The 26,428-nt window shown below is 37.7% G+C and overlaps 5 protein-coding genes across 11 annotated transcripts in view; 3 read left to right on the top strand and 2 right to left on the bottom strand.

Annotated features, from left to right (window-relative positions):
- The window catches only part of LOC111323150 (uncharacterized), a 20,053-nt gene extending 2,842 nt beyond the window's left edge, over nucleotides 1–17,211 (bottom strand). Inside the window, exons 1-3 of one of the 5 annotated variants that reach the window (XM_022926452.2) lie at nucleotides 17,030–17,211; nucleotides 15,004–15,111; nucleotides 303–607 (exon numbers count right to left, since the gene is read on the bottom strand). In XM_022926452.2, coding sequence (XP_022782187.2) covers nucleotides 303–607; nucleotides 15,004–15,111; nucleotides 17,030–17,066 — 450 coding nt within the window. In that variant the 5' untranslated portion in view covers nucleotides 17,067–17,211. Of the gene's footprint in view, nucleotides 1–302; nucleotides 915–1,418; nucleotides 1,499–15,003; nucleotides 15,112–17,029 lie in introns of those variants that run through there. The other 4 variants (XM_088729448.1, XM_088729449.1, XM_088729450.1 and 1 more) reach the window with 4 other exon arrangements.
- LOC148725751 (uncharacterized) lies at nucleotides 5,161–7,449 on the top strand. Its single transcript, XM_088729461.1, has 3 exons — nucleotides 5,161–5,396; nucleotides 5,564–5,869; nucleotides 6,603–7,449. Exons 1-3 carry the CDS (start codon nucleotides 5,309–5,311, stop codon nucleotides 6,785–6,787), a joined length of 579 nt encoding a protein of 192 aa, XP_088585587.1. The 5' UTR covers nucleotides 5,161–5,308; the 3' UTR covers nucleotides 6,788–7,449.
- Nucleotides 12,841–14,291, bottom strand: LOC111323205 (parkin coregulated gene protein homolog). Its single transcript, XM_022926518.2, has 3 exons — nucleotides 14,133–14,291; nucleotides 13,938–14,018; nucleotides 12,841–13,802 (listed from the first exon to the last, which is right to left on the bottom strand). The coding sequence occupies exons 1-3, from the start codon at nucleotides 14,205–14,207 to the stop codon at nucleotides 13,185–13,187; spliced, it is 774 nt and encodes a 257-aa protein (XP_022782253.1). The 5' UTR covers nucleotides 14,208–14,291; the 3' UTR covers nucleotides 12,841–13,184.
- On the top strand, nucleotides 14,478–26,428 carry LOC111323170 (vacuolar protein sorting-associated protein VTA1 homolog). 3 transcript variants are annotated; one of them, XM_022926497.2, is made up of 7 exons: nucleotides 14,478–14,636; nucleotides 15,849–15,943; nucleotides 17,516–17,649; nucleotides 18,518–18,593; nucleotides 19,161–19,445; nucleotides 19,853–20,086; nucleotides 26,289–26,428. In XM_022926497.2, the coding sequence occupies exons 1-6, from the start codon at nucleotides 14,540–14,542 to the stop codon at nucleotides 20,048–20,050; spliced, it is 885 nt and encodes a 294-aa protein (XP_022782232.2). In that variant the 5' UTR covers nucleotides 14,478–14,539; the 3' UTR covers nucleotides 20,051–20,086; nucleotides 26,289–26,428. The 3 variants fall into 3 exon arrangements, with proteins under 3 accessions (XP_022782232.2, XP_022782217.2, XP_022782209.2); XM_022926482.2 differs by lacking the exon at nucleotides 26,289–26,428 and adding an exon at nucleotides 23,233–23,656; XM_022926474.2 differs by lacking the exon at nucleotides 26,289–26,428 and having other exon boundaries at nucleotides 19,853–20,344.
- LOC148725750 (uncharacterized) lies at nucleotides 21,247–23,656 on the top strand. Its single transcript, XM_088729462.1, has 2 exons — nucleotides 21,247–21,526; nucleotides 21,981–23,656. The coding sequence occupies exons 1-2, from the start codon at nucleotides 21,247–21,249 to the stop codon at nucleotides 22,151–22,153; spliced, it is 453 nt and encodes a 150-aa protein (XP_088585588.1). The 3' UTR covers nucleotides 22,154–23,656.

Here is a 26,428-nt window from a genome sequence, read left to right as displayed (position 1 = left end):
TAGATAGGACTGATTGCTTATTATAATAGCCATAAATGCTTTTTTCCTTAATTATGTTTAGCGCCAATATATTTCTTGGCAACTTACACAGTTCACCATATATCCTTTTCAGGAAAATGAATAATGAAACAGAGTATCGGTGAAAAACGAAGTCTTCGTATGAAGAGACAGATAATCTAAAATTTGACCGAATAAACTCCAATTGGCCTTTTACCGCCCATTCGTGTGATTCTTACACTTTTATTATCAAAAAAGGACGGTCCTTTGTCCAATTAATAATCGCTAGTATAATTAATTCGTACCTTAACTTTACTATATTCCTTGCGTAGAACAAAATATTTTGAGCCTGGAGACTTTACCAATGCATTGTTGCTGATGAAATGATTTCCTTCATTTAACTCGCAATATTTGATGTCGTTCTGTGGATTTTCCTTGTAGTTTATCGACAAACATCGGCAGTCGCGTATGCACCTTATATAGCACTGAACTGGGTTCAACGTAACATACTTGTGAAAAACATGGCCAACAAACTCTGTGTCTTGCATAGAATCTTGGTGGACATCAAGGGAGATCTTCTGACAACTCTCTGAAGGGCAGTCTCCCTTAACTTGGAGGAAAAAAAGGATGCAAATTACCAACTCTGCAGTTCTCATACCTGTGTTGTATATCTGCACTGCGTAAAAGCAATTTTTTCTTCAAGTTTCCTCACTCAATCGAGGGAATCGGTTTGATGGATATTGACTAAGAGAAAATTGATATGCTCTTCTTAATATTGACAGACTCTTTCCCTGTTTGAATAGCGCTTGAAATACACCTCCGCTCTCCCAGGCTGACACTTCGAGCCTTAATTAATTTTTTTTTTCCTTCTGCACAGCTGAATAAGTAAGAAGGATCTACTCGAAAGCCATCAGGAGTGTCCAATGGCCTTGTTCTGGCATCTGATTATAATGATGATAATGACTTTATTGGAGTACACAATTACTGGTAAAACCAGTAGTTCTCATTGTGGTCCTCTAAAACTACATAATAATTTGGATATATCAACAAAGTTGAAATTGTAAATTGGCCACCGTAACGATTATAAAAGCTGACGTTTCGAACGTTAGCCCTTCGTCGTTACGGTGGCCAATTTACCATTTCAACTTTGTTGATATATCCAAATTATTTCATTACCCCCACCGACGCAACCCCAAACAGTTTCTTTCGAAACTATCAGCCCTTATTCATCTCTAAAACTACAAATTTAAATTGCAGAAATACAAAGAAAAAATAATTGAAAATTAAAAATTCATAAGAATTTCTGCTTCATAATAAAATGACCAATTCTAGAGTTCTGATCTATATATTTCATGTATATATAACAACATTGTCTGGCTCGAAGCTCTACCTTTTAAAAATACTGTGGGAAAATCCATTACCTGACTCTTGCATTCCGCGTTAAATTGCACTTGGAAACCGATATCGGACTCATTGCTCCGCGATTCGTGTGATATTAGTTTACGCATACACTCAACGCGGAATTCCCTCGTCAGATAATGATTTTTCCCATTTAATTATTCATTTCAGTTAGTTATTTTGACAACAATAAATTTTTATTAAAACGTGAATTATAAAGCGTACCCTTAGATTAATCGAATATATTTAAAATTTTTTTCAAAAGCTCCCTAAAGAAACTGTTTGGGGCTGCGGCGGTGGGGGTAACGAAATAATTTCAATATATCAACAAAGTTGAAGTGGTAAATTGGCCACCGTTACGATTATAAAAGCTGACGTTTCGAGCGTTAGCCCTTCGTCGGAGCGAATGAAGAAGTCCCTGAAGAAGTCTACGACAGTTATAGTTAGACGAAACGCGTCGGAAAATAAAAGCAGTTCTACAACTACTGTTCGCAGAAGTGCTGCTCACTAGTCTATATTTAAATAATTTATTAAAAAATTGTCCATTAACACAAGTTAGCCGTAATTATTTAATTTTTGGAGGGGAGGGGGTGGAGGATACACATATATCACTGGCCACCATATTGAAGTGGTACACATATCACTAGTGATGTGTGTGGGGATACAGTGATATGTGTGCAGGGATACACATTATAGAGGGTCTCAATGGGGTTAAGTGTGTGGCGTGAATTGTCCAAAAAATTAACCGTGTGTGGTGAAAAAGGGAAAAAATTAACTGTGTGTCGTGAATTATTTTTACATACATACATACTTTAATGTCGCCTCCCCATTGGGGCTTTTCAGGAACAATATATAAATTACTGACTTTTCATTCAAATAAAACTAATTAATCACAACATCTAATATAATATAATGTAAGAATATATATAAAAACATATGTACACGATTGGTTGAAAAAATATTCTAATCAGAAGTACTAATCAGATTTCAAAAATTCAGAAATAAGCAAAGATTTGAGTTTTCTTTTAAACATATCAATGTTCGCAGCAAGTTTCAGTTCTGTATCCAGACCGTTCCAGAGGCTAACAGTTCTATAGTGGAAAGATCTTTGACCGGTTGCTGTCTTGCAAAGTGGGATCTGTAGTTTCTGTGAGTTCCTTGTCGAACGTGTTGAGATTTTTGATCTTTGAACAAAAAGTGAAGTCAGGGCCTCAGGCGCGCACCCAGTCATGCATTTGAAAGCCAGAATTGCATCACGGTAGTACAGTTGTTTTCTTATTGGTATCCTGTGCAATTGTTTAAGAATTGGTGTAATATGGTCGTATTTCTTTTTGTCGCATAAAATACGGCCAGCGAAATTTTGTACAGCTTGGATCCTATTAAATTATTTTCAGTGGTGTTACACAATACGTTGGAGCAATAATACAGTTTGCCGAAAACTAACGCATTTATCAGGACTTTTAATGTATCTTTGTTGAATGCATGCTTCACACGGTTGATTTGTCCCAGCCTGGACATGCAACTAGCAACTGTTGACTCCACATGATCTCTGTATGTAAGGTTTGAGTCAAGCATCACTCCCAAGTCCTTGGCACAATCGACAGGCAGGAGCTCTTTTCGAATTCTCAAGAGTGTTAGACGGAAGTCTCCAACTTTGGCTGTTATTGCTCTACTTCCAAAGATGACAAGATTGGTTTTTTCGGGATTTAGTAAAAAAAAGTTCACAAATGTCCAGATAACCGTGTTGTTTGTAGCTTTTCCTAAGCTCTGAACAATTATTTGATATATGTGGTCTATTTGGTATTTTTAGTTTGTTTTTCAGACAGAAAAAACATTTATTCGATATATAGACAAAATCACCACGGGTATCCCAAAGAACACGAAATAACAATGCACAGCGTGTATGACGTCATTTTTTGAAGATAAGCACATGGCTGGTGGATTTTAGACTAGGTTTACCCTAGAGGAGAGTTTTCCGGATTCGTAAATATTTCCGGATTCATTAATTTTAGAGTATTCGAGTATTTTCTTTTACTTAAGCCTTCGCATTATTTCCACCTGCAATCTTTTGAGTTTGCGGTGAAACCAAAATGGATCTGGTGCTAACATCGCTGGCGGTCTCCGGTTGCCTAATCTTGTTGCAGGTTCAGGCGATAAATTTTATCATGTGTACTATAGGTACACATGATGTTACTATAGGTATCAATGTTATCAATGTTACTATAGGTAGTGTCGGCCGACACTACCTATAGTAACATTGATCCAATTTTTCAATACCGACACTGCAACAATACACAACCACACGAGCGACGTTCAAACTATATTTACCGATAAAGTTCAGACACTTGGCCGATAGACTACCGACACTCGGCCGATAGACCACTGACACTTGACCGATATTTCACCGACACTTGACCGATATTCCACCGAGACGCGACACTCCATCTGTCGGTCGACAGTCGGTCGACATATCGACCGACACGTCGACCGACTATCTTCCGACTATCGACCGACTATCGACCGACTATCGATCGACTATCGACCGATTATCGACCGACCTATCGACCGACTATCGACCAACTGTCGACCGACATATCGACCGATATGCCGATCGACATGTCGGCCGACACTACCTATAGTAAAATTGATCCGAATTGCAAACAAGTATATCTTTGCTTAAAGCGAAACTTTAACTTATCCTCTTAGAAATTCTACATCTAATGAAACCAAACACTGTGTTACTTGTCTATGACATCTCTACAGCCTTTTTTTTTTTTTTTCATACTTCATCACAAACATTAATGCGATAAGTCCAGTGGCACTTATGATTGCAGTATCACTTGTGCTTACCATAACATTGCAGGTCTACTTTGATACATTGTTTCTGAGGCTCAAAAGTTATTCATGATTCCAAACGTAAACTGAAGTCAATATAATAATGACCTCTCAGTAACTCTTGATAAATTTTCTTAGAAATTTCCTATGAACCCCCCCCCCACCCCCTTTCTCTCTTGAATCTTTACACAGATTAACACAGTTTCTTGCCAGACCCAGCAGAGAGCTGGCTAGTAGGTCAGGCTTAATTTATAAAAAAATAGAGGAAAGGAAAATGGAACCCTTCACAGATTCGGGTGCATCATATGAGTGTCCAAGAGTCTTTCTTGACTTTTTTTCCTAATCTCTTAAGACCAAGGATTTTGGAATAGTTACTGCAGTCCTCGTGCTTAGCCAGGAAGTTGTTAATTGCTAGAGTTGAGAGATTCCCAGATGCAAATAAGTGTTGACCATCTTTGGACGGACTTTGTGCACATTTTCCACTGTTACATTAGTGTCGCTGTAGACGTGCCAGTAGAGACAGCGCGTCACCCAAGCCAAAAATAGACTGGACACTGTAAAGTACTTGGAAGGGGAAGTCTGGTTTCGATAAACAAGACGCCTGTCGTCTGGTGCAGCTTCATAAGATGAACATCAGTGCGAAACGAACACTAACTATTTTGAATTAAGATATCGGTTTATGTTTTGCTTAAAAAAGCCGCTCCTGTTTACAAAGAAATGGCACGCAATTGTTTCACGAGAACTCGTCGTAAAATGTAGTTTGCCTTGAGAAAAACATGGAATCCAGCGCTCTAAGAATCTTAAAGTAAGTCAGGAACACTCTTCCTCACTTTCCTTACAATAGAGAGCTTTAGATTCGAGTGCGAGAACGAGTGCGAGTACGAGTTTTAACCGCGCGAGATCTGGTACTAGTATCTCGTACTCGTAGTCGTGCTGACGAAATTGTAACTTTAGATTCTAAACAGATGTATCGATCCGAGTGCGAGGGTTTTACTGTAATAATCTCGCCATGTTTAGCCAAAAAAAACTATCCTATTAGCATCCGTTTACCTCCTTTGCGATTTATGAAATCACAACGATGGGAGGCAACATCCTTACAAGCAGTATGAAAGGATTGACGATGTTTTTGACGCCATTTCTCCTGAAGAGTTTGCAGCCGAGCTCAGGTTTGACATCATAGGATTTCCTCTCCTTCGGGGATTAGCAATTCCAGAAATTTTTACTTGTGCCAATGGCACGGTATGTTCAGGAACGAAAGGACTGTTGATTTTATTGAAACTTTTTTCTTACCCATGTCGTCTCTCGGATATGATTCCTCGCTTTGGTCGTTCAGTGCCCGAGCTGAGCTTAATCTTCAACGAGGTGATCAGCTTTACTTACACAAACCATGGATACTTGCTCAGAGATCTCGATCAACCCTGGCTGAGTAGCCAACATCTGGAAGACTTTGCTCTTGCTGTCCATGGAAAGGGAACAGCTCTTGAGAATTGCTACGGGTTTGTAGACCTGACAGTTCGCCCAATTTGTCACCCAGGAGAGAACCAGCGTGTACCCAGTGGGCACAAAAGGGTACATGCCCTAAAGTTTCAATCATTTGTTGCGCCAAATGGTATAATAGCCAATTTGTATGGACCAGTTGGTAAGCTAATACGATTATTTGCATCGTTCTGCTGTAATGCCTCCCCTTATTTAAGCCCCCAAATTTGAAACTGAATTGAAGTGTCACTACCGTAAATCCTCGAATAAGCACCCCCTTCGTATAAGTTCCCCTCCTATCGACCAAAAATTTAAAATAAGTACCCCCCTCAAATAAGTGCCCCCTTCCCCTCCCCTCATTTTGTGGATGAGTAGTGAGACAGCAAAGGATGCATGTTTTTCATCGTGTATTGCACTAATGGTGAGTTAAACTCTAGGATCAGTTTTTTACGTCAATAAATAGTTAATTTTGTTTACGTGGAGATGATGTATTAAAAAAATGGTCGTGTCAGGCCATCATTTGGGAAAAATTAAATAAGCGCATTTTCTCATAAATTTGAATTAAGCTCCCTGGGCGCTAACTGATTTGAGGATCTACGGTATCTACACCTAGAGGAGTGGGATGGAAAGATGAAATCTATCAGGAAACATTCTCGGTAGTCAGCCCCTTGGTAAGAGCTTCATTAAATGTAGCCTACCCTTGAATCCTTACACAAATATCTATAACCCAGCCCCTACTAAATCAAAATGGCTATTAACCAATTAACTTGGAAAATCGAAAAAAAAAAATTAAATCACAGTTTGTAATTCAACAGTTACCTGCAGCTACAAGAGTGTTATAACACTAGCTACTGATATAAATCCAAGTATGTTTACTCTATAAATTTTTATTTCAGAGGGTAAAAGGCATGATGCTGGTATGTTAAGAATGTCTGGCCTCCTTCATAACCTTCAGCAGCATTCATTTGATACCAGTGGACAACCACTGTGTATATATGGCAACCTCGCCTATCCACTCAGATTCATCTTGAAGGATGAAGTAAAGTCAGGGAAGCTGTGGAGTGGGTGTTTAGCAACATAGTAACATACTTCGCTTTCCTAGATTTTAAGAAAACCTTAAAGATTGGATTAAGTCCAGTAGGTGTAATGTATTCAGTGTGCGCTCTGCTTCGGAATGCATGTACCTGCTTATATGGATCAACTACAAGCACCTATTTTGATGTTCAACCTCCTACATTAGATGATTATTTTCAGGTTTAAAGTTCTTGATTTGCTACATCATAGTTAGTACCAACTATGGCTACATTGAAGCAATGCAATTTGGCAAAGTGATGAGAAGATAAAAAAGAAGAAGTGAACCAATTTATAATTGTAATTATATCTTCTGCTTGTAAATTTCTATGTATAGTTAGCTATGAAAGGAGTAATTGATGAATATGGGATGTGGATCCATGGCCATCAATTTTTTTTTCCTTTATGGAGAATTTTCAAATCTAAATTAATTTACTTGAGAAAATCAAAATTGTAAATATGTATAATTTTTAATTTCAAAACAGCTGAACTGACTTTGTAATAATAATACAGTACATTTATATGATACAACTAAAAAAGATGTAAAAATAATGTATTCAGATATTTTACCATACAAACTCTTCCTTAGTTTTTCATTTCATAAATATAATGGTATTAATATGACAATAATTAATGAGAAGCTAATAAAATGTTTCAGTGTTCAAGGTTTTATCATAGTGTTCGGCGTTTTTCGTCCAAGATATACCTTTCTCTTTTGAATCTGGTCAGTACTTGTGAGGCTCTTCAACCAATATATCTCTGAGAAGCATAGTTTCGTGTTTCCTTTTCAAATAAAAAGTTCTCGTTCCGCTATCGTTACGAATTGAAGAAAGTCGGGAAAGTGTCAACCACATCACAACAATTCACTGTTTATATCCCTCATGCATGGTTAAAATTCAAAGGGTGAAAGTGCTTTTTAAGGCTCTCATTTTTCGATTTAAATTTATTCGACTGGCGATATGTTGTTTACGCGTGTAGACCTCAGTATTTCGTGAAAATAGGTCGACCAAAAAGTATCAAAAACGAATGAAATCAGGGTTTGTAATAACATTCAATTCGATAAAACCTCTGTATACGGCTTTAAGTTTGCTTTTGCTGACTTAGAAAAAGACTAGGGTAAGTTTAAAATACAAAATACTCACCTTTCGAAACTCGTTCTCTGGAGGACGACTTCTGGTCAAAATCTCGTTGTCGACGAGCGGCGGACGACGAGTTTCCCGCATATCTTGGAATATGCGGTACCTGTTTGGTGTCCTTACCTTGTTAAGGACATCCATACCCTTGAAAATGTACAGCGAAGAGCCTCAAGACTCGCTTTAAATCAACGCAAAGGAGAAATGTCCTATGAAGACCGATGCAAACTGCTAAAATGGCCCACTCTCTCTGACCGTAGAACTTACTTATCTTTAGTCGAATGTTATAAGATAGTTTTTGGTTTTTATCATTTAAATTTTGAAGACTTCTTTGATATTGCCACGATTCGGTCTACGAGAGCAAATCATCAATACAAACTCTATATTAAACCAGCTAGACTTAATTGTTACAAAAATTCTTTTTTTATTAGGATTGTCAAATTATGGAATGAGTTACCGGGTGATATAGTGGAAGCTGACAGCTTTCAGCATTTTAAATCTAAACTTAAATCGTACTTAAATATTTGATTGTAATGATTTTGATTTATATTTTGTCTTTTCTTTTAAGGGAGTTTTTACACAGGGATAACCTCTTAACTTCCTTTTCTAGAAGTATTTTCTTTTTAGTTTTATTTGTATATAATAGTTATCATCTGCTTCTGGAATAAATAAAGTATGTATGTATGTATGTATGTATGCATGCGCAATGTGAGCACGCTAGTAAACTCGTACTCGTACTCGTTCTCGTACTCGAATCTAAAGCTCTCTAATATTAACAACAACAGCAACAACCAATCGACAAACAAATCAAACAAATCAATAAGATCTGTCCTTTTAAGTACTCCGTATCAATTGTTTCTACGCGCCACGTTTCTATGCATTTTTGGGTGCATCTTAAAAAAGTCAGTAAAGTATTGAAATCTGAATGTAATAAAAAAAATTCGTTTTAAGGAGGCAATCGTTTCAAACTGACAATTTTTTTTTGCACACCACACAACTAATGCTTTTGAATCAATGTTAATTACACCTTGTGTAGTTCTTATCAACATACCGAATTCTACTTCACTTGACTTTGTGAAAAGCAAACTGACCTCTGCCAGATGAGATTGTTAATTTCTGTTTGCTTTGAAATATTTCTTTCCCTGTTCAACATTGTGAAGCACATTTGAGCATATCCAAAATTAAAAAGTAATAAAAAAATATTTCACATTATTATTATTACTATTGTTATTACTATTATCAGTATTATGACTATTATTATTATTATTATTATTATTATTACAACCCTCTGGCCTCATTTTAGAACAAAAACTCTATTGAATATGACTTGCACATTGTAGAGAGGCTAAGAAGGCTTTTAGAACTAAACCAAAGTACTTTAATTCTAATTTGACCTTGTTATGAAAGAGGTCTATTGCATTGCAATATCATTATGTAATCAATAGTGTTCAAGTGTATATCAAGAGTATTAATTGGTTATGCGCTTTACTTGGCAATTAATTCATGGGTGTATGATGGCGAAAAAGGGAGAGAAATAACTGAGAAATGGTGCTTGTCAAGACTGTGAGGAACTTACCATCTCAGGTAGCTGTGCTTCTTGTAGATATCACAGACCCTTAATATTAATGTCAACTGGGCAATGAGCTTCTTATTTACTTGTTGTTACATTAAGTTCTGTTAGAACAAGAAACATAACCTTGACAGAGCTCAACAACATCGCAACCTGTGGGGTTGCCAAAGTGACTAGATTTTACACAGTGGCAATTAACTTTTTGTGCTCAGTCACCAGCTGGCCACTAAGATTTTTTACATTTGTATTTTCAATTTCCTTAGATCCCTAGTGAGTTTCTCATTTGCAGTTGCAAAACTTTCTAGAAAATTTTTGGGGACTGGAAAATTGACTGAAAAATTGACTGAAAAACTTTCTAGAAAATTTTTGGGGACTGGAAAATTGATTCTCGAAACCAAATCTAAAAAATTAAGCAGCCACCTAGCCTCAAGGTTTATTTTGAAAGTCAAGCCCTGTCTAGTCTGAGTCACTAATTAGGGCCATACACAAGGTATGCTAATGCAAATCAACAAAATAAGAGCTTCCTCAAGAGCAACACATACAACACATGTAGTTAGCTTTGTCTTCAACTAGTTTTTGCTTTCAATCTAATCTTGCTTTCGATATTCATTTGCTTTCTTTGCGTTTTAAGTTTATTTTAAAAAGAAAATACTTTTTTTACAATTACACATTTGTTTTTGTGTCAAACCATAGTCCCCTCTATTAACTATGGTCAAACTGATTTTGTTTTAATTCATTTTAAATAATTTAATAAAAAACGCTGTTTTTGATAAAAAAACGAATGGCAGTGATCGGCCACCATACACAGTGGTTGGCTCTCTCTCCTGGCTCTTGAAGTAAACAATTCATTCTTTATCTTAAGAAAGCGAAATATTTTTGCGATATAATAAATCCTTTATTAACCCAGCTTGTTCGGTCAAGATGGCTGGATATTAACCTCGTTCTTTTTTCAGCATTATAATGTACCTCAACTTTGTCTCGGTACATAAAAATAAGTAAAAAAGAACTTGGCCAATATCCAGCCATCTTGACCTCATGCTTGGTTAATAACCAATATTTATTACATGACCCGGGCAGTCAGAGGGCCAATGACTAAAATCAACCAATCAAAATGCTCTATTGCCAGTCAATATTCTCTCAGTATTGGACCGGGCACTGTTCTGAATGGTCTGGAATGATGCTGCACTTGTGTCCCTTTGAACTTCAGTCGTATAAGAAATCTCATATTAACCAAGCTTGCTCGGGACCATACTGGAAGAATATCGGCCCTCTGTCTTTTTTGTATGGACCTCACTACGCTCAGTCCATACTGTCAAGACTTCGGGCCGATATTCTCCCAGTATGGCCCTCGTACTTGGTTAATAAGATATATATATATATTGTGGTTACTGTTTAATTTGCCATCAATGCCTGTCTATTTTCCTTCGAAATGCGTCCAAGATCTAGAAATTCAGATTAATGGTGATTTGAAAAAAATTAAGGTGAAATGAGTCATCAAGCTCATTTAAGCACTGAAAGAACATTTACTTCTTTTAAATCATTAGCCATAAGGGACATTCAGAACATGAAGACTCTGAACCACCTGAAAAGATTTTGAACTATTTACATTTATTGTTTCTTTTAGACTTCATATATTTATTGTAGATTATTAGCACTACAAATTAGTTATTCTATATCTCCCAGTTTTAGACTAGCTATTTGGGAGTACAAGTTCCAAGTTCCAAGTTCCAAAGCTCACGAGGTTGTGGACAGAAACTAGGTGGTGCTATGGTGGCAGGTCAAGACCGAGGGTCCGGGAATTAGGACCCCCTAATTTTTTATTTGTACTCGTCTGACGCTAAAATTCTTGCACCCACAGGATTGCATACTACTACAAAGAAATTGTGAATTGGTCAAAATGTAATTTAGGACTCTCTATAATTTTTCCACCAAGATCTACCATTGTTTGCTGATCTAAATGAAATTTCCAGCCAACCTCTGAAAATAAACAAATTCAATCAGTCCCAAATTAGATTAATTTCAATGCACCCTTCAGCTTTCTAAAGGATTTGTAAACACTTCTGTCTGCAAATGGAAACCTTTTTCTGACCAATTTTTTTTCTTGCAGAAAAAGACCCTTAAAAGGCCTAACATTTTCAAAACACTCAGTTGTGGAAAAGAATTTGACCAATTTTTTTTCTTGCAGAAAAAGACCCTTAAAAGGCCTAACATTTTCAAAACACTCAGTTGTGGAAAAGAATTTGACTGTTTTGATAACCTGGTAAAAGGATAATAAGGATGAAGCAAAGGAAGCAATATTATAATAAAAAAACTTAGAAAATGAGAAAAAAGGAAAAAAAGAAATGACCAGCACTTTTCCAATTTCCTCCTGCTGAGTGAACATAGTTTGCATGCCTAGGTAGTTGACATTGACCTTAAGATGACAGTGAGGCTCTACTTCCTTCAATATACCACAACTCAATTACTTACAACTGGTTTTGTTTTGTTTTCTTGACTGTAATACACATACTATTTCCCTTGCATTTTGACCAGTTTCACTCACTGCTTAAAATTCTAAAACATTAGGGGGAATATGATTCTAAGCCTTAACCCCATGAAGCAACTCTACCCCATTAGGGTGAAGAAGGTTCTCAGTTGCTGTAACACATAAGGCTAAGACAATAATAAATTAACAAGAACAAGAAATATGACAAGTTTTGAGAGTGGTCTTGGAATAGAGCTGTAATCCAGTTTTGTGATGAGACAAAAAAAAAAAAAGAAAAGAAAAGAAAAAGGTCTGTGACTAACATTAGAAATCAAACCCTAATCTGTTGGATTTGCAAATAACATCTTTTTCCGTTTAAATACAATACTTGTAAAACTTGGTTTTTTTTTCCTCAGATTCATACAACCTTAACTGAAGTCAATTAAAATGAAAGGGGGAAATTCTAGTGCACTTTCCATGCTAACAGATAAATCAAATGACCAGACTATCCAATCCATTTAGGTGACTGGCATAATTCCCTCAAGGACATTCAAGAAACATAAAATTATACATCTGTCTTTATACTTTCCAATCTTTTTTAAATTTGATCTCTGTTTCTGCATATTTTGTTGGAACTAGATATTCTGAATAATTTTCACCAAGTGGTACATGACTTCCTTATTCCATATGGTTTACATAAACTCTTCCTCAACCAGTATGGAAATTAGAAAAAATGCAAATGTACATTTTAATTGAGTTTATCCCAAGAATTAAGCAATAATTCTGCCCTTTTGTTTTAGATTGACATAGTAAGGTTTAAATAATCATTTGTAACCATACATGTAGGTACAGCATTTCTGGGGACAGTTAATTCACACAGATTCAAGAGGTCCAACTTAGTTGATTGTAACATTTACTTCCTCAGAGAAAACAAATTCTTCTACATGTATATGCACCTGGAAGCCTACATGATCAATCAAAAATGATAAAACTATTCATTATTTACAATATGAAGGTCTGAAAGCATTAACAAGGTTTTCATTAACAATATATGAGTGGTTGGTACATAATCAAACCAAGCAGTTACTCAAACAAAAAGAAACACGCCGGTTGTAACAAAGTTACTAACAAAAATATAGTATTTATAGGTAAAATCTGATCATCGTTCAAAATTCCTGAAATCGCAAGACGACTATGTCCCCCGAAATAAACAAGGCAAATTATTCAGAATTTCTCAGAGTTAATTCAACATGCAAGATTCATAGGTAGGCACCATATATTTGATGTTGATAAACGCATCTGGACCTCCACGCCGCTCGAGGGCTTCGAGCGTTTCTTGAATCAGATCACCGACATTTTCTCTTTTCTGCTGACTGTAATCGATTCCATCGCCCGAATTGATATTCTTATTCTTGAAGATGTTTAAGATCGGTAGTATTTGCCTGTAGTAAGGGACAAGGGCTTCCCCAATCATCTCACCAGCGACCACAAGATGCTGCAAAGCTTTGAGTGTGGTACATATAACACTAAGTTTTCGCTTATTCAATGCTTTTTTGATCGGGATTATGAGCTGTGGAATAACTGCAAGAACTTTGTCTCCACCGTGCTCCAACATATCATGGACTCCTTGTCTGGCGAAAAATTCGTAGGGATGCGATGTTTCGGACAATCCCTCGACGAACAGTGGAAGGTAATGATGGTAATCGAGCCTTTCTATTTCGACTTTCCAGGCGATCTTGTTGCCCTTCGTATCATGCTCCAAAGCAATGGGAAAATCGCCTCGCTCATAACACCTTTTAAAACTAGTACTTTCTGATGGCCTTTCTTTAAAAGCTCCTGCGACAGGAGGAGGAATAACCTAGTAGAAAAAGAAAAAAAAAATAGCTTCAGGAACCCAAATGAAATATGTCACGTAGCTCTCGGTCTTTGGGTAGAAGGTTCATTGCTTCTCTTTCTACTGTAACTTTCCTGAAAGATAACATACTGTGCTCACCAGCGCGTTCTCTAATCTTGATTTCGCTGAAAAGGGCTCGGCGATGATTGAAGTCTTGTACGCCACAATAGTTTTTTTCTCCTAAGTAAAGATAAGCAAAATTTCTTACTGACTAACACTCATCACTTCGTGGTCGAGGAAGATTTAATTTTTTCACATTACAAATCATTTGAAACAACTCATAATCACTCTTACTTTTTCCTCTTTCCGTCGGCGGGTCGTTCGCATTTTTGGGTAATCCTGCGTTTGCTGCATCACATTTGCGTACATTGTAGAAATCACACAAAATCCTCCCGTACGAGATCGTAAAATGTTAGCAAAGACTGCAACGCAACTTTGAGCAACAGAAGAAATTACTTAACGACAAGAAGTTTGCTTTCTCGTAGTTGCTATAGTTACCAAGGAGCCTTTACTTCCAAATTAGGAAGAAGAGGTCTTTTCTCCTTACGTTAGGGTTCTACCGTGATTAAGATAAAGGATCTGTGAGGTTCCTTCATATGGTCTCCGAGCCCACGAATATGTTCATCTAATTGCAGCGGCAGTAGCTGCCGAGCGGTCGGTACAGATACACTACCAAGTACTTAGCTTCAGAGCAAGTAAAAATGGCGGCGGTTGCCCCAGCGAGCCTTAAAGCCATTTCTTCATACCTTAAAACGGCTCAAGAGTACGATAAACGAGATCCTGTTGTGGCTTATTTCTGTTAGTATGATTTTAAAAACATTTCTACCTTGTGGTAACAGTTTTAGCGAAGCTTTCGTTATTTAAGTTTAAATAACAAGAGCCCTTCTGATACAATGAATATATGAAGTTCATATATTTTGAAGTGCGGTATTAGATACGTATGATGCCCGATTTTCGCAGTAGAGCGCTTAACAGCTTGCTCCCAGTTGGCTTGTTAGCTCAATTGGTAGAGCGCTGCACTAGTATCGCAGAGGTCAGTGGTTCGAATCCCGTACAGGCCTGATTTTTTTCAGGTCTGATTTTCGCTATGGCATAAATAGCGCTCTCTACTGCGAGGATCGTGCATCATACGTAAGAGCCCTTCTGTTTGGAAAAAAGTACTTACTGGCCACAAGCTTGTAGAATTTAGATGATACAGTTGCCTGTAACAGAATTCTCAGTCTGCCAGTGAGAGAGAGATTTGATATCTGATAACAGCTTACTGCCACCAGTGCTACCCGAGTTAGAAAAAGAATAAATAAGAAAGTGACATTAGGTTGTCTATAATTTGTAAGGTTATATAGAGTTTCGCCCATAACGAGTTTCGTCCACTTCGTTTCGCCCAGAACGAGAATGGTTTCGCCCACAAGTAGAAGTAATTAAATCTAGTCGGGTAATTTTGTTATATTAACTAAGTTGAAATTGTAAATTGGCCACCTTAACGCTGGAAATGTCCTTTATTTCCCTATAATCGGGGTAAAATAAGCTTACGAATCTAGAATCTTGACCTCTCTTGTCAGAAATAATTCTAGTCAGATCAGAGATTCTTATTTTATGTAGCCAATTGTTTACCCAGAGCTATACCCAGTATAGGTCTGGGTGAAAGGAGGCTAGGTCTGGGCGAAACGCTTTATGTGCAAAACTCGTTATGGGCGAAACTTGTTATGGGAGAAACTCGTTATGGGCAAAACTCGTTATGGGTGAAACTCGTTATGGGCGAAACCCGCGGCTTCCATTTGTAAGGTCGGACGTAAAGTAGTAAGATGTTTTTATTTTATTAAAACAGCTTGTTTGTTGCAAGAGGGACAATTTAAAGTTTCGAATGCTAAATATCTATTGTTGGATCTTCCATGTACTTGTATCCATGGAACCCTTGGACCTAATACACATGAGCATGAGCTAAAATCACAGAATGGTTTCTACATGAAAATGTAACACAAAGTAACTATAGCGTTAATTTTTTGTATTTAGGCCGCCTTTATGCAGTTCAGAAAGGTATCAAAATTGATAGCAAGAGCAATGAGAGCAAATCATTCTTGTTGCAGCTAATGGACCAGCTTGAAAAGGTATTGATGACACTAGGGTTCTCCTAGTCTAGTTGATTCTTAAACAAACAAGAGGCTGCAGTAGCCTTCACTTGGGCTCCCCTCTATGATTATGTACTTACCGACTGAGTTGGAGGGCTGGATGGGAAAATATTTAGCTCAGGGCCATGATGTATGGACTGAGCGCAGTGAGGTCCGTGCCTCGTGACTGAGAGCCAAATATTTTCCTGTCCAGCCCAACAAAACTCAGTCAATATGACTACTAAGTTAGGATGCAATAGACGGGCACACATAGCCGCATGAGTATGAAAAAATCTGGGATTAAAACTTTTCCTTAATTTTTTTCAACTTAAAACAAGAAACTTCCAATTCCTTGAAAAATGTGACTTTCATTTCTCATGTCTGTTTTCCTTTAGGATTTTGCAGCAAAGCAATGTGAAGGTATCAGGGCCAGATGGCTTTTTCCAGACCGGCTTATGTCAACCCATCTGGCCCAGTACATGTCACCTTTCACTATAATTTTCTATGGGATTATGCGAGCGGGGTTGAACAGGTCATATGATAAAAGGGTTTACAAAACAGAGTATTACAGTAATAAGTAACAGAGAAGCAAGAAAACAAGTAATGGAACAATGCCCTTCCATGAATTAAAAATTGGTTCAACAACTCAACATTGGTAGATATACCTATATCATTATTAATCATTACTCTTTCTTGCTTTCATGTTCAGTTTCAGCCTTTTTTTTTGGTGCTCTAAAGGTGTTTACTGGTACCTTAGTTTATATAATCCATTTTTGTCCAAATTGTAACCATAAAAATGAAACAAACTGCTTTTTGCCAACTGAAGAGATAACATTTTGGGCTTTGGTGCATGTTAGAAACCTTTGCGTGGTGGTTACTGTGCACTTGATTCCAGTTTTAGAGGTCAGGGTATGAGACCTAGACAAGGCACGAAGTTATTTTTTAATATCTCTCATAAATACGTTTCCTACCATGGCTTACAGAAATCTTTGTCCCTCTATTTGAACCCCAGAGATTCGATAAATATCTGGCTAACATTGTTTTCTTGGTCTGTACTGTATGTTACATAACCTCATTTTTCTCTACCTGGATTTATGGCCTGCAGGCTTCTTGCTTGTGCCATAAATCAGAGCGGGACTCAAACTTGGTTTGTAAAAGGTATTTCCTGGGCATGACCCTGCCTTTCACAGTGCTTCTCTCTCTACCTAGGAGTTGTAATTTAGTACAGGCAAACTGTCATGGAAACCCGTCAAAAGGTGGGCAGGTTACCTGCAATAAAGCAGCTAGGAGTTGTAATTTAGTATAGGCAAACTGTCATGGAAACCCGTCAAAAGGTGGGCAGGTTACCTGCTATAAACCAGCGAGGAGTTGTAATTTAGTACTGGCAAACTGTCATGGAAACCCTTCAAAAGCTGGGCAGGTTACCTGCAATGAACCAGCATCTCTTGAGGGGTCTTAGTAATACCCCAATACCACAAATCTGTAAACTTGCTTTCGTGTTCTTTAAGGCCAACACTTTTATTTCACATATTGCCTAGTCTTTCATGGCAAACTCTTTTTTATTTCTGATAGAAAAAGAAAGAGTTAAGTGCCCAAGGTCATGAGGCTGTTTCTGATGAGGCTATTTCCAAGATTCATGTAGAAGAGAAAGCTGTACAGTTATTCCTGTGGGCAGACACTGAAGACCGTGCTGCAAATTTTAACAAGTAGGTTGAATTTTTCTAAACAGTCATTGAAAAAGAGCATACAAACATTTTGACATAATTTATATATGAAAGACCAGATGAATGCTCATTAATACCTGTCTTCGTTGGGTCACTTGCCTGTTTGTACCTGTGTGTAATGTTGGGTAAGGAGTGGCTCTGTTTGAATAAACTGTCTTATCCAATGATTGATGTAATTATACATTCTCTTACATCATACCTACGGACAACAGATTTTATATAATTATGTAGAAGTGATGTCATACCTACAGACAATAGTTTTATGTGCTCTTGTCTTTACGAGACTAGTGTAGCTCAGGAATATGCATAATAAAACAATTATTGGATTTGGTTTTTGTATGATAGCAATAATTGAAAAGGCCTCAGTTTGTGTTATTTGCCTCAGCCTTCTGCTTCAACAGATCAGTAACACAAACTTTGGCCTTGATAATTAACGCTATCGGGCTCAACCTCATCCAATAATTGTTAAATGTAAATTGGCCACCATAAAGAGTTTTAGCATTTAAAACTCTCTATGGTGGCTAATTTACATTTATGTATCAATTCAGTTGATAAAACCCCAATTACTTTCGTTATGCCCATCACCCCTTTATTAACTTGTCCAATAGTACTTTAGAATCCAGTTTTCTATCCTCTAGCTTTTCTGTATCTTTACCTTGAAGCAGCACAAGAGTATGGTGAACTAATGCTTAGTCAACTTCCTTATATGTAGCTTAAAACCAAAACTTAATGACTTTGCAATTTGTTGTCTGGTATAGCTGTGCAATGTTGAAGGAGGGACTATCTACAATTTTTTCAACTAAAATTCATGCTAAGTGTGAATGGAATGATTGTTTGTGACTCTTTCCAGAAATGTTGTCAAGTCATTTTATACATCTAGTCTTCTCTATGATGTTTTGGAGCAGTTTGGAGATTTGTCAGAAGAGGTGACTAGAAAAGTTAATTTTTTTTAAATTTTTAATGTGACAAACACAATATGCTTAAGAATGATATAAAACTAAGTGTCAAAAGTATTCTGCAATGGTGTGGTTTTGCTTTACTTCCCTGTGGGTGTAATTGGTACAGAAAACTTGAGCTACTTTCTCAATGAATCAGAGTTAAAACTAGAACCAATTGCAGCTTGATCATTTGCATTTTTGTATACTTTAAGCAGTACACTTGTTTCTTTAAGTTGCACTTTCATTTAGGGTTGTCATGGAATAATGTAATGGTCTTTTGATCTGAACTGAGTGATAACTGAATTGAATTATTCTTGAGTAGCAAGCCCACAGCAAGCTATTACACCATCAGCAGCCACTTGTGGAAAAACTTATTGAAACCCTTGTTTGAAAAGTTTTAAATGGTAAAGGCTTGTCGAGAATAATTCATAAGAACACCATTTGAATTGAATAGAACATGTCATTTAATTGTTTTTGCCTAAAGGGCAGTAAGGATTTTGTTGTGGTTTTGTGCATCTTCTTTGGATTGTTGATAAGCTGCTTTTTACTTCGAAGGCATCGCATCACCGTAAATATGCGAAATGGAAGGCAGCTTACATTCACAAGTGTCTGAAAAGCGGAGAAACACCTATACCAGGTCCCGCTGGTGGAGATGATGAAGGTCTGGGTGGGGAGGCTGAGGGAGGGATGGCACCCTACCCTCCCCCAGGCCCAGCGAACACACAGCAGCCTCCCTACCCAACCAACGCAAGTGGAGTACCAGGGCAGTTTCCTTCTCTGCCATATCCATCAGATCAGACAAATTTTCCAATACCACCAACAGAGCCGAGTGCACAGCCGGTAAGTGTCTGTGTAAGAGGAGTTTCAACTTCATTGCCCAGCTTTTTATGCGAATGGCATGTTCAGCTTGTCATGGCCTAATTTCGTACGATGAGTTTATTGAGTAATTTAACAAAAGAATAAACCCAAATGAAAGGAAGATTGCCAGGGAAGGGGTTGATTGGTTTGGACTGGAAATGATAACCTTGTAAGATGTAAAAATCGTAGCTCCTTCAACTGCTGCCACTAATTGATAAAGGCTTGTGGGGTTTGTTACAGCGGGCGCATCCCACACAAACAGCTGTTATAAACATTTTAAAGCAGACGACAATGATAGCGATATGCTCACCGGGATACCGAACCTTGTTAGCGGCAGTAACTTACACCATTTTAAAATTACTGGTATTTTTCATTAACTTTTTTGTCAGTGTCCTGCAGTAGCCCCAGTCCAGCCAGCAATACCACCCACCATACCGTCTACGGCAGCTCCACAAACTAGCCTATCTCTTGAGGATAACGAAAAAGCTCAGAAATACTGCCGCTTTGCTGCCAGTGCCTTACAATACCAGGACGTTAAGACAGCAATCGAGAATTTGCACAAAGCGCTGGCGTTGTTACAGAAGTGACTTTTCTCGGGGGAAAATATGATAGACGGCGAAAATGTAAGCATTCTGTGTCGTAAACCAAGCCACAAGAGAAAATATTTGTTGCGATATTTTGCATGGAATCTGGTTGATTTTAAAATCAGGAGGCGGTAAGCAAGAACTCACACTAAAAATTTGCAAAAGAAACATTCAATTTTGAGATAGGGAATTTGCAGGCATCTATAATTTTCTCCCATCTGATCACTGAAAAGGACGGCAGTTTTATTCCAAGAGCAGCTTGTTTGAATAATTTAGATAATAAATATTGTTACATGACCCCTATAGCCCCGTGAGTACTTTTATTGCAAATTATCAAGCAAAAGTCCCTATATGAGGGCCGCACGCCATGGCGGAAGCAGGAATGGTGTCGGAATGGGATTCCATTCCTCCCTCGCCCCTTGTCCCTTGCAGTACAGGGCCCAGTTGTTCGAAGGCTGAGTAGCACTGACCCACGGTTAAATTTTAATCCTGCTTTCTATATTTTTCTGTTCAAAAGCCCTTTTGGGATAATTTGCGGATCCTTTTTGGACCATTCAATTGTCAAATTGTAGGTAAATGGAATTACACTGAATTTTCTTTGAAAGCTTTCACATCTGAAATCAAATATCACAAAACCCCAGGGTTATCTTAACCTAGCTTTGAACAACCCGGCCCAGGTGTATAGTGTAATAAAATGATCATTCTGCTGGATTACACCCGCAAAATATTCTAGAAAAAAGATCCAAACTTTTACTGATAGTATTGGCAATGGACAATACACGAAACACCAGGATACAACAGATGTAAAATTAATTGGTGTGTGAATATTGTAAGATTATTGTTATCAGTAGTATAGGTCGTCTGGATGGAAGTAATCAATCAGAGAGCAATGCATATAATTAATGTTCCATGTATGGTCAATAGAAAACAATGAGTTCTAGGTCATCATGGATATACATAACAATGAAAACGTGACGTCACGGATATGTATAACAATAAAATGTGACGTGTAAGACGACGTCACGGTGTCTGTCAGAATGAAGCACTCAGAGAGAGGTTTGCATATAATGAACCCCAAATATGGTAAACAGAAAATGAATGACAGAAACACGTCACGAACGGCTCTGGAATGAACAAATCAAAAGCAAAATGATATCACATGGGCGGGTTTAGTGCGGGGTTAAAAGAAGAACACTCACATGTCACTTGATCACTCTCGCAACACAGTCAAGAAAAGAGAAGATAATTCAACAATAACAATAGCAAGAATGCAAGCTAAGGAGACGAAGAGGGCTCATCCCTATAAGAAAGCTTCGCAGAAAAAACAAGGCAAATCTACTATCCTTATTGACCCTCTTCCACTCAAGGAAATGAAGAAAATGAAAGGGCAGATAGAAGTGGTTTCATCAAGTGAGGAAGTGCCTAACACAGTTGTACACAGTGAGACAACCAGTGGTCCAGTGGTTCCATTCACTGAAGGTACGGGAACGTTTCATTATTCAAGTCTTGAAGAAGTTTTGGATAGTTTACAAATGACCTATCCATGTCCAGTTCACCGTACTGACTTAGAGGAGGTGACATCAAAACAAGAAGATGAGATAAAAGTGTTTCTTCGTTGTCCAGAACCCAATTGTCCTGTCTTTTGTTGTAAAGATGATGTTATCTGGTATTCTGATCAGTGTAAGAAACAGGCGTATGAGTGGTTCACACTCGGTAGAATTGCCAAGATGGTCTGTCAGTGTGGTAATGCAGCTACTTTATCCATTTCAAAATCGGATAAGACGTATGGTCGGATGTACTTGAGATGTGGAGAGAGAAATTGTGATTTATTCTGCTGGTGGGCCTTTAAACCAAGCATTAAGAATACGGCCATTCTCACTGCTTTCATGAATGGAGAAGAGTGATTGACATGTACTTTTTAAATATCTTTTAGGAACTGGTGACACTCGCAGTCACATGATTGTTGAGAAGAAACACTTTTCATCGATTGAAAAGAGAATGGATTTTCAACCCAACTTTGTCACAGGATTTCTTTTTTCATCCGCTTGTGAATTAGAGGAAGTGTTAGCAAAAGTGAAAAATGGGCTTTTTGTTAAACCACTCTAGATGCTGCCAATCTACTTTTACTCATTGTGTGAAGGAATGAATTCAAAAGAATTTTGGAGAAATAGAACCGAAGCTTATAAATTACATACTGTAACGTTTGAACTAGACGCTATGCATTTGTGATTTTTGTAGATGCGGATCCTGTGAAAGTAGCAATGAGAATATGTGGATGCACAAAAGGGAAAGAAAAATTTAGAAAGATATCACGTCGTTTACGCTTTACTGAGGCTGAAACAGAATGTCTTATTCACTTTGTAGAACTTTGACGTCATTGTATGGATAAGTAGGCTATTTTTCTTTTATCGGATACAATGAATATGTGAAGTTCATATATTTTGAACTGCGGTTGTAGATACGTATGATGCACGATCCTCGCAGTAGAGAGCGCTATTTATGCAATAGCGAAAATCAGACCTGAAAAAAATCAGGCCTGTACGGGATTCGAACCACTGACCTCTGCGATACTAGTGCAGCGCTCTACCAATTGAGCTAACAAGCCAACTGGGAGCAAGCCGTTAAGTTGATTCGTAATAAACCCGTGATGATAAATCAGATACAATGTATATATGAAGTTTGTATATTTTGAACTGCGGTATTAAATACGTATGATGCACGATCCTCGCAGTAGAGAGCGCTATTTATGCAATAGCGAAAATCAGACCTGGAAAAAAAAAAAAAAAGAAATCAGGCCTGTACGGGATTCGAGCCACTGACCTCTGCGATACTAGTGCAGCGCTCTACCAATTGAGCTAACAAGCCAACTGGGAGCAGTCCGTTAAGTTGATTCATCGTTTCAGATAGAATGACTGAGAGCGAACTTGTATACATTGGAGAATTATTATGTGGTGGTCATTTGTTTAGAAAATTACTCAAACAGTTACTTTACGTTTTTTTTACATCCGTTAATAATGTGTTCGATTTAAATGTTATTTTTGCAATATTTAACTCAGAAATAGAATTACCATCTGGATTTGTGCCAATCATAGGATTTAGATGGCATTACACCACTCTACAAAATGAAGCAAATTTTCATATTTGTAGGAAGAGGAGGTAACAACTTTTTTTTCTCTATTTTTCAGATCGATAATAGATCAGCTTTTCCTGTTGTAATTTTCTATTTACGGGAAGGATTGACAAGAAGCGCAGGAGAACGCATTTTATTCCTTTTACACGGTAACGAGCATTGTAATATAGTTGCATTACACTTATTTTGTAGTGTGGCTAATACTCGCGTTATACGCGATTTCACTTTAAATGCGATGCACGTTTTTTATTCTTCATTTGTTATTCAGTTTGCTTCATTTCCTGAGTGGGGTGATGATGGCTTTGATTTTGATCCTTTATCTGTAAGGGGGTATTCGTGGATTTATTCTATATTAACTGCTCGAGGCTTTGACTTGTATAGACAAGACATTGCTACTTGAAAATTTTTTTATTGCTTGCTCTACTTGTAAAACACAGGAAATCGCTTACAATAAACACATGTGAAATCGCTTAGAATAATCGTACTTGTTTTGCTAAATTAACTACCCCTTTGTACCACAAACCCACGCGTTCAGGGTCTAGGGCTTCTGCATTAACCCTCAAACTCTCATACATTTCATAAATAATAGCAAATGCGATGTTATTCTCTCTCAATTCATTACCCAGTTTTCAAAAATCGTACCACTGAGTGAATAGATTTAGTCGGGTGCTAGCTTGAAGGGGGTGAGCCATCTTGCGTATCTCTGAAATTAGTACATCGTCCACGTCATCACAGTATTCATCCAACTTTGAATAACTAGTAGGATCTCCATGATGAGGGTCTGGAATGTTCTTTCCTTCTCTCCACATTAGTAGTAATAGCTCCGACGAAGGGCTAACGCTCGAAACGTCAGCTTTTGTAATCGTTACGGTGGCCAATTTACCATTTCAACTTTGTTGATATATCCAAACTATTTCGTTACTCCCACCGACGCAGCCCCAAACAGTTTCTTTCGAAACTATCAGCCTTTATTCATTAGTAGTAATAGTTTTAGAAAGTAAAATACCGTTGAGTTGTGACTTACCTTTGAAACTAAATCATACCTCACTTCATCTGACACGTCTTCTTCTGTAAACGGAATCTGCTTCTGGCTCCGTATTACTGTATACGAACTCATACAACTTGTGGGGACAGTAAGGTGAACGGTACAAAATGGGGTTAAATAGTGCAGTAGTAACGTTCTCTTTACATGCCATCTCGTTGAAGGTACAGGTAAAAATGAATCTTTATTCCAATAAGCTAGCCTTTCTAGCCCATTCGTGGCTGTCGTTTATGTATTCGACATATCTAAAAATGGCTTTCATAATCTCATTCCTATGTTGTTCGAATGCGTCGTCATTGTCGAATTCCTTATTTGCAGTAGTTTCTTTTGAATCCCTAACAACATGATCAAAATTGTGAGGCTTCATATAAGCTAGAGCGTGACGCATCATTCTATTTAAAGCATCCTCATCGGCATATGAAATGATATCCAAAATGCTTTCTATCTCAATCACTGCTACTTTAGGATTATCGACTATGTAATGTTGTCTGTCTACCATCTCGTTAATGTATATCCATAGGTTGTTCAATCTCTTCCTACTAATTGATGTTTACAATGAAAACAGATTAATGAATCCAAACAAGTCAACGTATCTACAGTTCTCCTACAACTGTTACAGAAAAATTGTCTCCTAGGGGTGTTGAATAGTGCGTGTGGGTTAAACCTTACTACTTTTTGTAAAGGTGATGGATGTGACGGCATTTACGTCTCTTCCTCCTCCTCGTCGTCTGAAAATTCCCGCTCATAGACAGCTTTAGTGTAATCCACAACAGTTTTTATAACATTGTTCCTCTTTTGAACTATATCCGGTCACGTGTCTCGTACTTAATTAAGGTTCCCTCTGGGTCTTCAAGGTATTCGTCCTTCCAGTTGATAATACGTTGTAATGTATCACTACCACAATCACGGGAAATGTTTTCAAGTAGATCATGAATATATCCAAGTGCGTGTTTTGTTGCTATTTCAGACATGCAAACAGTAATACATCCATCCAAACTTTCCAGACATGCATCCATTTCAAATGGATGATGTAAAGTCAATTCTTCTTTTAATCCCGCACTAAACTCGCCCCTGTGATATCATTTTGCTTTTGATTTGCTCATTCCAGAGCCGTTCGTGACGTGTTTCTGTCATTCACTTCTGTTTACCATATTTGGGGTTCATTATATGCAAACCTCTCTCTGATTGCTTCATTCTGACAGACCGTGACGTCGTCTTACACGTCACATTTTATTGTTATGCATATCCGTGACGTCACGTTTTCATTGTTATGTCTATCCATAATGACATATAACTCATTGTTTTTTATTGTCCATATATGGAACATTAATTATATGCATCGCTCTCTGATTGATTACTTCCATCCAGACGACTTATACTACTGTTATCTTCCAGTGACAGTCTACAGAACATCGTCGTTCGCAAACACGAACATAATCGTGTTTTTATGATAAACTACGCATGCAGATAACCATAATTAAACGGAAAAGATTGCAAAAATAAGTCCGTTTGTTTTGATCACTCACGATTAGTTAGAAGTATTATGTCCACAATCAGAGGAGAGCTGAAAAAAGCTTGCATTACTAAACATGATACACTCATAATGGAGGGGGAAAAAAATGGAAATTTTCCGGGTTGGGAGGGCATATCCGCTTAGCGGTCCCAATACGCGAAGGTCTAAATCTGCTGTGACACCGAAATAAGCAGCGAGCTTAAAGAACGAAAGAAGGTAAAGGAAGAGGCATGATTGTATGATCAAATGCTTATTGACTGAATCAGCTCGAACCGCTGAAAGAAAAAGAACGTCCACACCCATCAAATTGAGGATGCGCTCGAAATGATAATTCGATCCTCATTTTACTCGAATCTGCTCTTAAAAGGGAATGCACCCCTTTTTCCTTTAAAGGATCATAATCGAGATCTATTCAAGGTCGCGTCGCCTTCCATCCGCTGCGCATGCTGGATATGTCAGTTCGTAGGCTTAATCCTTCAACAACATTTACTCTTCAGGTCGGTGGTTGTAAATTGCCTTAAGTAAAGAATTTGTTTTCTCCTTTAAAAAAAAAAAGCAAGAAAACCAAGCGTTAACTACCATTCAGAAGCGTCCTCAGTCAAGTCTTCGCATACTTCCAATCGGAGACGAGCCTCTTCTGGGTGGCTGAAAAGGCAAACCGGAAGTGATTTGGCATGGCCGATTCTACGCCTCGTT

The sequence above is a fragment of the Stylophora pistillata genome, chromosome 8, assembly GCF_964205215.1.
Source record: "Stylophora pistillata chromosome 8, jaStyPist1.2, whole genome shotgun sequence".
NCBI classification, from domain to species: domain Eukaryota; kingdom Metazoa; phylum Cnidaria; class Anthozoa; order Scleractinia; family Pocilloporidae; genus Stylophora; species Stylophora pistillata.
Note: the sequence above shows the minus strand (reverse complement) of the source record. Positions and strands in the feature narration are given on the sequence as shown.

Coding starts and splice junctions, on each gene's coding strand:
- LOC111323205 (XM_022926518.2), bottom strand. CDS start 14,207: ATGTACGCAAATGTGATGCAGCAAACGCAGGATTACCCAAAAATGCGA. Junction 14,019..14,132: donor GCCGACGGAAAGAGGAAAAA/GTAAGAGTGATT, acceptor ATCTTTACTTAG/GAGAAAAAAACTATTGTGGC. Junction 13,803..13,937: donor CAAGATTAGAGAACGCGCTG/GTGAGCACAGTA, acceptor TTTTTCTACTAG/GTTATTCCTCCTCCTGTCGC.
- LOC148725751 (XM_088729461.1), top strand. CDS start 5,309: ATGGGAGGCAACATCCTTACAAGCAGTATGAAAGGATTGACGATGTTT. Junction 5,397..5,563: donor GAGTTTGCAGCCGAGCTCAG/GTTTGACATCAT, acceptor TTGGTCGTTCAG/TGCCCGAGCTGAGCTTAATC. Junction 5,870..6,602: donor CAATTTGTATGGACCAGTTG/GTAAGCTAATAC, acceptor TTTTTATTTCAG/AGGGTAAAAGGCATGATGCT.
- LOC111323170 (XM_022926497.2), top strand. CDS start 14,540: ATGGCGGCGGTTGCCCCAGCGAGCCTTAAAGCCATTTCTTCATACCTT. Junction 17,650..18,517: donor CGTGCTGCAAATTTTAACAA/GTAGGTTGAATT, acceptor GACTCTTTCCAG/AAATGTTGTCAAGTCATTTT. Junction 19,446..19,852: donor CAGAGCCGAGTGCACAGCCG/GTAAGTGTCTGT, acceptor CTTTTTTGTCAG/TGTCCTGCAGTAGCCCCAGT.
- LOC148725750 (XM_088729462.1), top strand. CDS start 21,247: ATGTCACTTGATCACTCTCGCAACACAGTCAAGAAAAGAGAAGATAAT. Junction 21,527..21,980: donor AGTGGTTCCATTCACTGAAG/GTACGGGAACGT, acceptor AATATCTTTTAG/GAACTGGTGACACTCGCAGT.